The sequence below is a fragment of the Bombina bombina genome, chromosome 1 (assembly GCF_027579735.1).
Source record: "Bombina bombina isolate aBomBom1 chromosome 1, aBomBom1.pri, whole genome shotgun sequence".
NCBI lineage: Eukaryota > Metazoa > Chordata > Amphibia > Anura > Bombinatoridae > Bombina > Bombina bombina.
In genome coordinates, this window is record NC_069499.1 from 1,051,557,137 (window position 1) to 1,051,570,396 (window position 13,260).

At 39.7% G+C, this 13,260-nt stretch overlaps 1 protein-coding gene across 1 annotated transcript in view; it reads left to right on the forward strand.

Moving 5' to 3' along the window:
• OSER1 (oxidative stress responsive serine rich 1) overlaps positions 1-13,260 on the forward strand; it is a 122,411-nt gene that overhangs the window by 11,643 nt on the left and 97,508 nt on the right. Inside the window, exon 2 of the mRNA XM_053689800.1 lies at positions 11,671-11,794. Coding sequence (XP_053545775.1) covers positions 11,718-11,794 — 77 coding nt within the window. The 5' untranslated portion in view covers positions 11,671-11,717. The remainder of the gene's footprint in view (positions 1-11,670; positions 11,795-13,260) is intronic.

A 13,260-nucleotide genomic window follows, 5' to 3' on the forward strand; every position in this document is an offset into this window, starting at 1 on the left:
GGAATACAATACAACTATTTGATGTAGCTCGAAATATTTTGAAATCGTTTGAAAATATTACAAGGGAATTCCAGATAGACAGGAAAAAAATGTATGCCTACTTCCAAGTGAGACATTATTATGAAACTAAAATATGGTCCAGAATGGCAACTTGGAGAACTGGAACAGACCATTAGATTATAAGGACAAGGGAAGTGTTCTATCTCAACTTTTTATAATATAATCTTGACCAGTAATGCACAGGACCATCTCTAATAATGCTTGGAATAGATTTTTCCCAAATATATCAAATGCAGAGATGGTGGGCAGTTATAATAGTATTAAAGGGGTAAGACAGTTAACCACATGGCGGGAGTCCCACTTTAAACCTTTGAAACAAATCTAAATAATGCCCTTTAAACTAGCTAACTGGTTTAAAAACGAGAGTACTGTATGTTATAGATGTAGAGCCACAAAAGCCGACATATTCCATTGTTTTTGGTCCAGTCGAAAGATTTTACAATTTTGGAAAAAAGTCAGATGCTGGTTGAACAAAGTATCTATCTAATAGCGAATTTGAATTGTGCCCATCACATATTATTTTAAACTCAGCCAAATATAAATCTTATCAATACAGTGATTTTGTTAGGTCACAGTCTGATTCAATCTAAATAGAAGTCATTCAAAGCACCTAGTATAACTGATTTCTCTAGTGGGATGACTAATCAAATTATTGTAGCAAAAATATGACTTTGCACTATAGTAAAAAATTAAAAATCTTCCTGGATAAAGGGTCCAATGTAATAGAGTCCCTCCCACCAAATTCTCAATCTCAACTTATCTACCCTCTCAGGAAAGTAGAATCTATAACTGGCTAGAGTGATTGTAAGCAATATAAAACACTAGTAGCATACATATGCTGTTCCCTGCCCCCCCCTCTTCCTCCTTCTTCCCTTTTCTCCTCTCTGCTCTCTTTCTTTTGACTCTAATCAATGGTCAAGGTAGGCATAGAAATTATGGACATATTTGCAATGTTATTGTTTTGAGGTTACTTTGCCTTTTGCTTTTTTGTTTTTCGAGATTATGATGAACACCTTGCTCTTGTATAGATATATGGTATTCGTAAGACTGTTATTTAGTTATGTTTATATGGTGTTGGTCATGTAGTGTTTGATTTTATCTATGCTTGTCTACATCTTGTACCATTCTATAAAACCAGTAAAAAAAAAAATCTTTCCAGTTTACTTTATCAGATTTGCTTCATTATTTTGTTATCCATTGCTAAGGGAACAGCATTGCACTACTGGCAGCTAGCTGAACACATCTAGTTAGCCAAATATGTGTCAGCAGCTAGCTCCCACAAGTGTAGGATATGCGTGTATTCTTTTTCAACAAGCGATAACAAGAAACAAAGCACATTTGAAAATAGAAGTCGATGTAAAAGTGTCTTAAAATTACATGCTCTATTTAAATCATGCAAGTTTCATTTAGACTTTCCTATCTCTTTAACGTATCCATAGTTTTCCCCCATTTTTTTCCAGTTGCCATGCTTGGAGTGGCCTTTGTCAATGATAGGCACCAAGTGGCCACTACACCTAGAATGTTACTTCTGGCTAACACTCAACAAACCCATAGCCAGTTCAGGTATTTCATGTGTTCCAGCTCAAGCACTCCTGGTGCAACTAATGAAGCCCTTGATTAGTTGCATCAGGTGTGCTTGAGACATCTGTTTTGCATATTTGTGCTGTTTGTAAGGAATTCTATTCAGGGGGTTGAATAATTTTGAGACTGTTGAATTTGAGGAAACCACTTGAACCATACATGGTGTTGAGCTATTTTAATTGCTTTTGTTTGATTTGTTGTGATAGGGAAAAAAAAAATCTGTTGTAAAAATCTGTCTGTAAAAATGGAGTAATGGCAACAAAGCTAAAATGTGTCTGGTATTTTGGCCAAGTTTTTCTCTGAACTTCCTAGTAGTGAAGGGGTTACTTAACCATTGAATTCTAAATGGCTGGTCTGTTAGTTTTTAATGAAAATATTTGGCAATTCAAAATGTTATACTGTCTGTTTACTGCAATATGATCAATTATGTAACCTAAAAGGACACAAAAACTATTTTTTTTTTCTTTTATGATTTCAAATAGAGCAGTCGGATACAACATACAATTTGCTTCATTCATTGCAGCCACCAATTGGCAGCTAGCTCCCAGTAGTACCTTGTTGCTCCTGAGTCTACCTAGGTGTGCTTTTGAAAGGATACCAAGAGAGCAAAGGAAATTCGATTATAGAAGTAAATTGGAAGGTTGTTTAAAATGTATTTTACTTTTCCTCCCCAAGGCAGAACATGCTGTGATCGGAGATGTCATCGCAAAAAATGCAGCATGTCTGCAGTATGATTGGGACCCATGCAAGAACTGTTGGTGCTTTCACTTTGCAGCCCTTCTCAACCTTAGACTGTTCCCTTGAAACAGCACTGTGCTCTTGACTACACTGTGTAGGTTTTCCTTAACACAGTGCATCCAGAGCAGAGTGCTGTTTCAAGGGAACAGTCAAATACGGAGTAGCACTGCAAAGCATCAGTGCATTTATTGTTAACTATCTCTCAGGAATTTTTTTCAACCCCGTCCCCAGCCTTTCCCAATCTGAAAAAACTTATAAATGTAAGATGCTCTTGTGAGCAATGCACCTTTTTATTACTACATTTCTACCTTGTGATGTTAAACCAAAAGAAAAGGGAAACTCATTTTGTCTGCTACTAATTTGTAATGCAGTTTTCAACTGCAGCACCAGATTAGAAAACTAAAAAAAAAAAAAATGCTTTTCTCTCCAGTTAAAGGGACACTAAACCCATTTTTTTTTCTTTCATGATTCAGATATAGCATGCAATTTTAAGCAACTTTCTAATTTACTCCTATTATCAATTTTTCTTTGTTCTCTTGCTATCTTTATTTAAAAAGCAGGAATATGATGCATAGAAGCCGGACCATTTTTGGTTGAGAACCTGGGTTATGCTTGCTTATTGGTGGGCAAGCACTATCCATGGTGCTGAACCTAAAATGGTCTGTCTGCTAAGATTTACATTCCTGTTATTAACCCCTTAACGACCGAGAACGTGCAGGGTACGTCCTCTAAAAAATGTCAGTTAACGACCAAGGACGTACCCTGCACGTCCTCAGTCTGGAAAGCAGCTGGAAGCGATCCTGCTCGCTTCCAGCTGCTTTCCGGTTATTGCAGTGATGCCTCGACATCGAGGCATCCTGCAATAACACTTTCTGGCCATCCGATGCAGAGAGAGCCACTCTGTGGCCCTCTCTGCACCGGACATCGATGGCCGGTATCGTTGGTAGGTGGGAGCCGACTTGGGAGGCGGGTGGACGGCCATCGGTGAGCTCTGTAAGGTGGAGGGGGCGGAGCCTTCGGGGGCGCGCACGGGCACGGGGGGTGGCGGGCATGCACGGGGCGGGAGCGGGTGGGAACCGCTACACTACAGAAAAAAAGTTAGAAGTAAAGTGTAAGAAAAAATTAAATAAACATTTTTTTTTTTAAAATCATCTAAGAGATCTGGAAGGGGTGGGGAGTTGGTATTGGGAGGGGGAAGCTACACTACAGAAAAGGGACATTTTTTTTTATAAAAAACATATTTTCAGTAAAATGGGTACTGGCAGACAGCTGCCAGTACCCAAGATGGCGCACATTAAGTCAGAGGGGGAGGGTTAGAGAGCTGTTGGGGGCTAAGGGGGATCCTACACAGAAGCATATGTAAATATGCTAAAAAAAAATGCACAAAAAAGCCCAAATTTTCCTTTTATTTTAGTACTGGCAGAGTTTCTGCCAGTACTTAAGATGGCGGGGACATTTGTGGGGTAGGGGAGGGAAGAGAGATGTTTGGGAGGGATCAGGGGGTCTGATGTTTCAGGTGGGAGGCTGATCACTACACTAAAGCTAAAATTAACCCTGCAAGCTCCCTACAAGCTACCTAATTAACCCCTTCACTGCTAGCCATAATACACGTGTGATGCGCAGCGCCATTTAGCAGCATTCTAATTACCAAAAAGCAACGCCAAAGTCATATATGTCTGCTATTTCTGAACAAAGGGGATCCCAGAGAAGCATTTACAACCATTTGTGCCATAATTGCACAAGCTGTTTGTAAATGATTTCAGTGAGAAACCTAAAATTGTGAAAAATGTAAAGTTTTTTTTTAATTTGATCGCATTTGGCGGTGAAATGGTGGCATGAAATATACCAAAATGGGCCTAGATCAATACTTGGGGTTGTCTACTACACTACACTAAAGCTAAAAATACCCCAAAAAGCTCCTTACATGCTCCCTAATTAACCCCTTCACTGCTGGGCATAATACACGTGTGGTGCGCAGTGGCATTTAGCGGCCTTCTAATTACCAAAAAGCAATGCCAAAGCCATATATGTGTGCTATTTCTGAACAAAGGGGATCCCAGAGAAGAATTTACAACCATTTATGCCATAATTGCACAAGCAGTTTGTAAATAATTTCAGTGAGAAACTGAAAGTTTGTGAAAAAATTTGTGAAAAAGTTTGTGAATGATTTTTTGTATTTGATCGCATTTGGCGGTGAAATGGTGGCATGAAATATACCAAAATGGGCCTAGATCAATACTTTGGGATGTCTTCTAAAAAAAAATATATAAATGTCAATGGATATTCAGGGATTCCTGACAGACATCAGTGTTCCAATGTAACTAGCGCTAATTTTGAAAAAAAAATGGTTTGAAAATAGCAAAGTGCTACTTGTATTTATGGCCCTATAAGTTACAAAAAAAGCAAAGAACATGTAAACATTGGGTATTTCTAAACTCAGGACACAATTTAGAAACTATTTAGCATGGGTGTTTTTTTGGTGGTTGTAGATGTGTAACAGATTTTGGGGGTCAAAGTTAGAAAAAGTGTGTTTTTTTTCCATTTTTCCTCATATTTTATAAAAAAAAATTATAAATTTTTTTTTATAGTAAATGATAAGATATGATGAAAATAATGGTATTTTTAGTAAACGAGTAAGAGGAAAATTTCAGCTAAACACAAACACCGCAGAAATGTAAAAATAGCCTTGGTCCCAAACGGACAGAAAATGGAAAAGTGCTCTGGTCACTAAGGGGTTAAAATAAAGATAGCGAGAACAAATAAAAATTGATAATAGGAGTAAATTAGAAAGTTGCTTAAAATTTCATGTTCTATCTGAATCATGCATAGGCTATGATTACGGCTTCCTGCCGAAACATGTAAGCCATTGGTGCCACACTCTAACTACCCAGCTTTTCGCTTTTGTTGCTCTGTTGAACATCTGGATTTTAACTGATGTGAAAAAACTTTGGATTTTATTACACTTCTGCTTGTCCCGGGACGTCATACTTTATTCTCTTTGTGCTATCTGAATCATGAAAGAAAAAAATTGGGTTCAGTGTCCCTTTAATCAACACTTTGCAATTATGCTGGTGATTTAGTGAACCTAATTTAAAATTTAATTTTATTTTAAAATGACCTGCAGAAAAATTTCCAAAAAAAAAATCGCAAAAAGGGAAGACAAGTTCTGCCTCTGGGCTTTTCCTTTACGTTTGTCATATGATACTGGCATGTAAATTAGAATTTAAAATAGATACCTCCTTATTAAAGGACCAGTAAATAGAGTATATTTGCATAATGAACAAATGCATGATAACAAGACAATGCAATAGCACTTAGTCTAAAAATGAGTAGTCTAAAAATGAGTAGCAGATTTTTTATTTTTTTTTCTTTGTCTATTTCCACTACCACTGCATCATGTGACAGTCATCAAATGCATTTATGTATAATCTGTGAATTCTTGCACATGCTCAAAAGGAGTTGATGACTCAAAGTGAAAATATAAAATGACTGTGCACATTTTGTTACTGGAAGTAAATTGGAAAGTTGTTTAAAATTGCTTGCTCAATCTGAATCATGAAAGTTTAATTTTGACTTGAGTGTCCCTTTTTAATATCCGTGTTCTCCACAGAAAATTTTGCCAGCCAGGTGTCATCATGACATAGTTGGTTGGGAGCAGTGTAATATTTTCTAATATTATATCACTTTCTGCTATCTAAAGCTCAATTTAATTGTATAATTTAGCATAAATGTATTTAATGATGATTTGTGCAATAAAAATTGAACATTTTTAATATTAGATCATTTTAGCATTGTACGCTCATTTCTTCTTAAATGGAAAGAATCCACAGCTGCATTCATTTCTTTTGGAAAATAAGAACCTGGCCACCAGGAGGAGGCAAAGACAACCCTGCCAAAGGCTTAAATACTCCTCCCACTCCCCTCATCCCCCAGTCATTCTTTGCCTTTCGTCCCAGGAGGATGGCGGAGAAGTGTCAGAATTTTAATTTTTTTTTTTTTTTTTGTCTCTTATGGAGGGTAGTACTCTTCGGCATGGGACAGGAGTTTTAAGTTGTCCTGTCAGTCTCTCAGTGAGGGCTTGGATGAAAGTTAGAGTCTGGAGATGCAGAGAGTCTTTCTGCAAAACCATCCCGACTCCTTTTAACAGCTCCTCAAGCAATTGGCGTTGTCGATCTTCGCTCCACTGCCTGCTTTCTTCTCTCAAATCCATGGCGGTGGCGATGCTGCTATTCGTCACACTTGAAAGGCAGTTTTCCTGTTCCAAGGCGTAGATTCCGGTAAGATCGTTTCATTTTACTTTAACATCAATGTACTGTAATGTGAATGTTTTCCCGAGAGGCTAACTGTGATGTTCGTGAGATACTCCTCTATCAGACCGAACTCGGCCAGTAGTCTTGTTATCCCGGCATCAAGCCGGAATGATAGAGAATATCCCAGAGCAGAGAAAGTTAGTAAGATGAGGAGAGCGGCACTCACCACAGGCAGGACGGTCCCCAGCGGCAACGGTAGAGCAGTCCAAGGACACCCCACTAGAATGGTCAAGGCAGGCAGGGTTCGGCAACAGTAAAGCAGTCCAAGGGCACACCACTAGAATGGTCAAGGCAGGCAGGGTTCGGCAACAGTAAAGCAGTCCAAGGGCACACCACTAGAATGGTCAAGGCAGGCAGGGTTCGGCAACAGTAAAGCAGTCCAAGGGCACACCACTAGAATGGTCATGGCAGGCAGGGTTTGGCAACAATATAACAGTCCAACAATTTAGGGGTTAAAGAGGCAGAGTAGTCAGACAGGCAGAGTTCAGCAGCAGTAAATCAATTCAGGGGACAAACGGGCAGAGCAGGCAGGTTCAGCAACAAAAGATCAGTCCAGCAGTTAAAGGGTTAAGGCAGGTAGAGTAGTCAGTAACAGGCAGGATCAGCAACAATGGTATAGAACGATCTGTCGCACACTGAGTAACACCTATACTTGGGCAGTGACACATCGTTAGTGCAGAGTTTAAATAGGCGCAGGATTTGCACCAGAAAGCTCCCAGCAGCATCAGGAACGTGTGGCGATGACGTCAGCGCCGCACGCATCCTGAGCCGACACTGCCCCTGGCAACGAGCAGGAAGGAGACGTTGCGCCCCTAGCAACAGGCTAGAGCGGCGTGACACTACCACACCTTTGCGGGTCTAACTATATGACATAAGGGTCTCAGTGAGTCTCTTGGAATCGAGGGTTAATATCTCTCGAGGGGGGTTATTGAATAGGTGGGTTTATAATCATGTTATGTGATTCAACCTGCTTATGTGTGATGTTTATGGGCTCGTGGTTGGAACTTTGAGGCCTTTGGAAGTGACGCGGCCTTTTGGTTGGGCGCGCTTTTTTGGACTGTACAGTTCACCTTGTGTTCGTGCGTAGTTATGCTCCGTTCCGCATTCCTGACCTTGTTGCATAGGAGATATTCTAGTCCGCAGGGGTCTAGTCATAGGAGGTGGTGAGTGCCCCAGCCATTGTGGGTGTCGGGTGCCGTTTTTGTTTTAATACTTTAGTCCATATTGCTATTTCCTCTATCCAGTTATGGAGGATTCTGATGCAGAGACTCTGCTCATTTCAGATGCAGTTACGGAGGATTCTGATACAGAGACTATTTTATTTCAGATTCTGTGTCCGGTGATGACTCCGGATTGGCCTCGTTGACACATGTTGACCAATTTTGTTCCGTATGCCATATGAGAGCGCCTGGTTCCTTGGGCTCAGGGAATCAGGGGACTGCTGAGGCATCAGTCTCTGGGGGCCCCGTCCTCCGTTGTCACTGGTTGAGTGGTTTGGCCTTAAGTTTTTAAGCTCCTGGATGGTCCTATGGGGCTTGATCCAACAACTTGTATGGATAGCTGTCCAGCTTGCGGAAGGTTTTGTATTTTGAAACCTATTGCTTCTTTTGGCACCTTTTTAAAGGGGTACGTGTCAGCTGTTTCTAGTGTATCTAGATATCTCTTACTCTAGGCCGCGTAAGGTCTGTCTGAGTTATGAGACCTTGGGTCGTCTTCCATTGTCCCGGGTGGGTTAGATCTTCTTTTGGGGATCTGTGTCCCGGATGTTGGTTGATCCCGGTGGGGACTTGTTTAGCTCGGGGAAAGCTGGGAAGGTTTAGCACCTTTTCTCTCCCCTGTGTCCTCTGCCTGTGTGGCGGTGATGGGGAGACTAGCCCTGCTAGTAGGGTTTTGGAACTTCAAGGTATCCCTTCTGTTGTCCTGTGGCATTGTGAAGTCTCTTCATTTGACTTCTAGCCTTAGAGAGTTGGACTTTATCTAGGGGTGGTTCCTTCATTTTGGTTGGAGCTTCTCTGCGCTGTCCGAATTGTCTGGATATGCTCCATTCCTTTTGTCTGGCTTTTTGGTCAGTCGGGGTGTTTAGTTCCAGGGTATAGTTGCCTGAGCTATTTGGTACCCAGACCTGTTTTTTTCTTCCTGAGTCTTCCTCTTTCAGGGGCTTCGCTCCTGTACCAGTTTTGGGTTGTTTGGATCTCAGGGCTAGTCGGGATGTTCTACGGTGGTGGGAACTGGGGCTATGTCCTTGCTCCATCTACCTGACCGGGTCAGGGTTGATCGGTCTATTGGAGTATTTATTACTCCTTGCCACAGAGTAATGTCATCTGGGGTTAGCTTGTCAATTAAGAATTGTGGGTTCCTACCCAGCTGCTGGCGCTTGATTCCGGTCTTCTGGTGCACCTTAGTGTTGGAATCTCCTGTTAGTTGGCCAGGGTACCCGTGGATTCTCTGCTCTGCAGGCGAATGGGTTGGCTGTGCCTCTGTTGGGCGAATTACTTGTGTGGGGGTCCTTTCCTAGGACATTTGCGGGGGATTTTTTCTTCCCGTTTAGCCGGTGGCTTAGGGCCTTGAGGACAGTTATTGCCCTTCTGGCCTCTTCCCTTTTTCTTTAAGGGATATTCACTTCTCTGGAGACTAAGTCCTTAAAAGGGGCTTCTCCTGGTCGGGAAGTGGAAGGTGGACTTGGTTCAACCTGGAATCTTGCTGGTTCCATGTCAGACTGTGGGGCCTTGTTTTGATAGATCCTTGGGTTTATGGCCTTGTCTGTCTTCAGAGTTGGGTTGTACTTGTACTCTGGGGGGATGGCTTTGCCATCTTTATGCTCATTCCTGTACCAGTTTCGGGATCTTTGTTCCCTTGTTTTGGTGGTCCCACCCGCTGTTTACGTAGTGGCAATGCGCGCTCCCGTCTATGGTAACCACTGCGCATGCGTCAAACCCCGATGCAGATGTCTGCCAACATAGTATTCAATGAATGAATACATTCACTGAATACTATCGTTGTGTACAGAACTGAAGCATCACATCGTCGCTACCTTATTTTGAAAATTGATTACTTAATAAAATACCATGAATGAATATCCGAGAAATGTGTAATTGCGCATGCGCGAAATGTGCACAAGCTTCAGAGAACGATATAGGAAGAGCTGTCTAGCGCATTACGGACGCGTGGCAAAAGCAAAAGGGGTTTGGTCCCCCCGTGGTTAATCAAATTATTGGTTCTTATGATTGTGCCTACCATGACAATCCATTATAGAAAATGCCGGGCGGAGGATTAGAAAGACGAATGCGAGGATATAAAGTAAAAATAAATGGTAATTACAATATTTAGAAAAATTTGATGAATTAAAATCATGTTATTTTAACTTTATTGTTAAGGCGAACTTTAGATAGCGCACTGACTTTACATTCACTTTAATTTTTCCCTTTTGAAGCCGGTGTTCTAAAATAAGTTGTCCACCATAGGAATGTGTCCACCACGTCACTTCCGGTGGACACATTCAGCTGCTGGAGGTTCGTGGCGCTCACTGCGCATGCGCTAGAGGCCCAACCTCCTACAAACAGCTTATCGAGGAAATCTATGCCACACCACACTGAGCGCACGCTCCTATATATATGCAATGGTAAATAATCAGCTATAAGATCAATGAAAAAATATCTTGTGCGCTCTTAAAATAACAGATATATACTTATGAGGTTGAATCTGGTACATATTAAAAAGAATTAAAAATGTAAAAAAAAAAAAGTCAAAAGCCCTAGGGACTATATATCATTAATAGGACAAAGCATTACACATGTATCTATAAAGTACATATAATCAGCAATAGCGAGCAATCCACTAATAATAATTGTACAAACAGATAATAGTGCACATCAATTTAAATAACTCCCATCAATCTAGGGCTAAGTGTAAATAACAAGCTTAGAACTGTATCATGCAAAACATAGTCCCAAATCGCCTGATTTAATATAAACAATCCAAATGATGACTCGTATTATTTCTGGGTTGCACAAAAGCCAGGAGTAGTTGTAAACTTATATTGTTCTGAAAAAGTGAAAAGTAAATGTCTGTAGACGTCCTTTAGGCTAAGGGTATAACCATAAAACACAATACCATGTGCAGGAGCTCAGTGGAATGAAGCAGCTGGTGCTGTGCACAGAACAACTAATTGCAAACCAACTAATCGATTATGAGATTCGTTGACAACTATTTTAATTATCGATTATATCAGTTGTTGCAGCTCAAGTTTTATACTTTGATTTTTATATCCTTATCTTTGCATATTCTTCTTTATAGTAGTGTCTATTACATGCTGTTATATGAAAAATTTTGTATACTGTCCCTTTTAATATTGGCTAAAATTTTAGCCGGGTGGTGCCTAGCTTAAAAGGTCCTGGGGAAAACACTGAATATATTGATAGGGGAAAGAATTGAAAATGTTTGACTTAATTTAGTAGCTTCTGGCAATTCTAATTTACATGCCGTTATCATATGACAAACCTACTAATTTCTTTAAATAAAGGGCCGTAATAGTTAAAAAATGAGGTGCTCTAATTCATTAGTATGTAATTTTAGGACTAATCAACCCTGCACTGCTGTTTTTAACGCCCTCAAAGGTTCACTGCTGGTCCTGATCAGAAACCGGAGCTGATCCAATTAGCAGGACTAGTTAAACATCTGAGTTGTGCGACTATCGCTGCTGATTGGCTCACCAATGGTTTCCTACTTCTACTGTGTATTTAACACCTCTGCTGGGGTGAAACCCACAGTAGTGCACGGTCAATTAGTCTTAATTACCTGCTCTATTTTGGCTTAAAGGGTCATAATAAAAAAAAAAATGTAATTTGTTAAACGCAGTGTAGAAGAGTGATGTTTTAATTAGCTTTGCTCATAAAGAAATAAATAAAAGTAACTCGCCTGTATTGAGTTTATCATGTTTTTGACAGTTCTGAAACAAAACTGAATGTTCTTGCTATGTTTTCAGATTTCATTTGTAGTCTCTGATTGGACATCTAACATCACAAACCAGTGATGGAATCAGAAGCGAAAGACGGGGAAGAAGAGAATCTCCAAAGTGCATTTAAAAAACTTCGTGTTGATGCAGAAGGGTATGTGATAATGATTGGTTTCTTTTCAAATGTTGTTGTTGCTGTTATTCATTTAAAAAATCACTCTATAAACTTTCGTCAGTTACACGACCAAGCTGAACAACTGCGGCTGATTGGGTCACCTACAGTTTTTGTTTGGGGCAATCGGTTCTCTGCGGTTCCCCAGTGTCTAGCAAACTTGTAGTAATATTACATTCTCTTACGAATTAGAGCATGCAATTTTTCCAATATTATGACCCCTTAAATAGTTTATACTGTAAAAAATTCAGTATGCTTGTTTCATAAAGTTAAAGGGACAGTTAATTCAAACTTAAAAATTCATGATTCAGATAAAACGTGCATTTTAAAACAACTTTTCAATTTTCTTCTATTGTCTAATTTGCTTTGTTGTTTTGGCATCCTTTGTTGAAAACCATGGCTCAGGAGCTGCAATGCAGTACTGGGAGCTAGTGGCTGATTGGTGACTGCACATATGTACCTCTTGTCATTGGCTCACCATCTATACCCCAGCAGTGCATTGCTGCTCCTTCAGCAAAGGATGAAACAAATTTGACAAGTAAATTGTTTAAAATTGTACGCTCTGTCTCAATCATGGAAGAAAAATGTTGGGTTTCATGTCCCTTTTAATACTTAGGAGCATTTGCAAGTTTAAATGGAAAGAACTAAATTACAGTTGTAATTATAAGTAGGGCACTATGTAAGATGAATAAGAATCAATTGGCTTTTTGTTTCCTATCTTTTGCCTTTTTAATTCTCAAGCTGTTATGTAATTGTGTGGGCCCAAGCAACATATGGAGGCTGAGCCCCGATAAGAACTGAATTTCAATAGATCTTCAATAAAACCATTTTTTTTACTGTCTTTTAAAATTATTTTATTTGTAATATCTGCAGGGTTTGCTACCAGGGCTACATTTTGAAAGCAGAGTGTCTCCTTTGATGTTGCCAGTAAAGACTAAAAAAGTATAGAAGAGCACTGATCTCTGCAATCACTTTGTAGTATGTGGTGCAGATCAGGAGAGGTAAAAAATGTAGTGAGGGCCCAATTAAAAAGAAAAGGGGAAAAAAAAGCTCAGAAAGGGTTGCGTTTGTTTTTCCTAGGTCTGAGATTAGACATCCTTGGTGTAATTTATTATAGTAATAGAAAAACTAAAGACGTGGGATAAGAGTACAGTATTCTCTCCTTAATGTTTGTAGAGAAGTAAATAATGCAAGTATTTTGGTGTGTGTTACAGATATATATTCCATGTGTTTTAAGGATGCCCAAAATAGAATTTGACACTTTTAGAAATCTGTGATATGTAGATCAGATATAGAATGTGAGTGAAAATAAATTTTAAAAGGCACATATTGTAAATTTATATGAAACTGGTGATTTCCCTAATTGTTTTAAGTTTCATATGCTTATTACATTAAAGGGATGTTAATGGCATCTACATCAGCATCCTAGTACTACTATGATTTCTTTA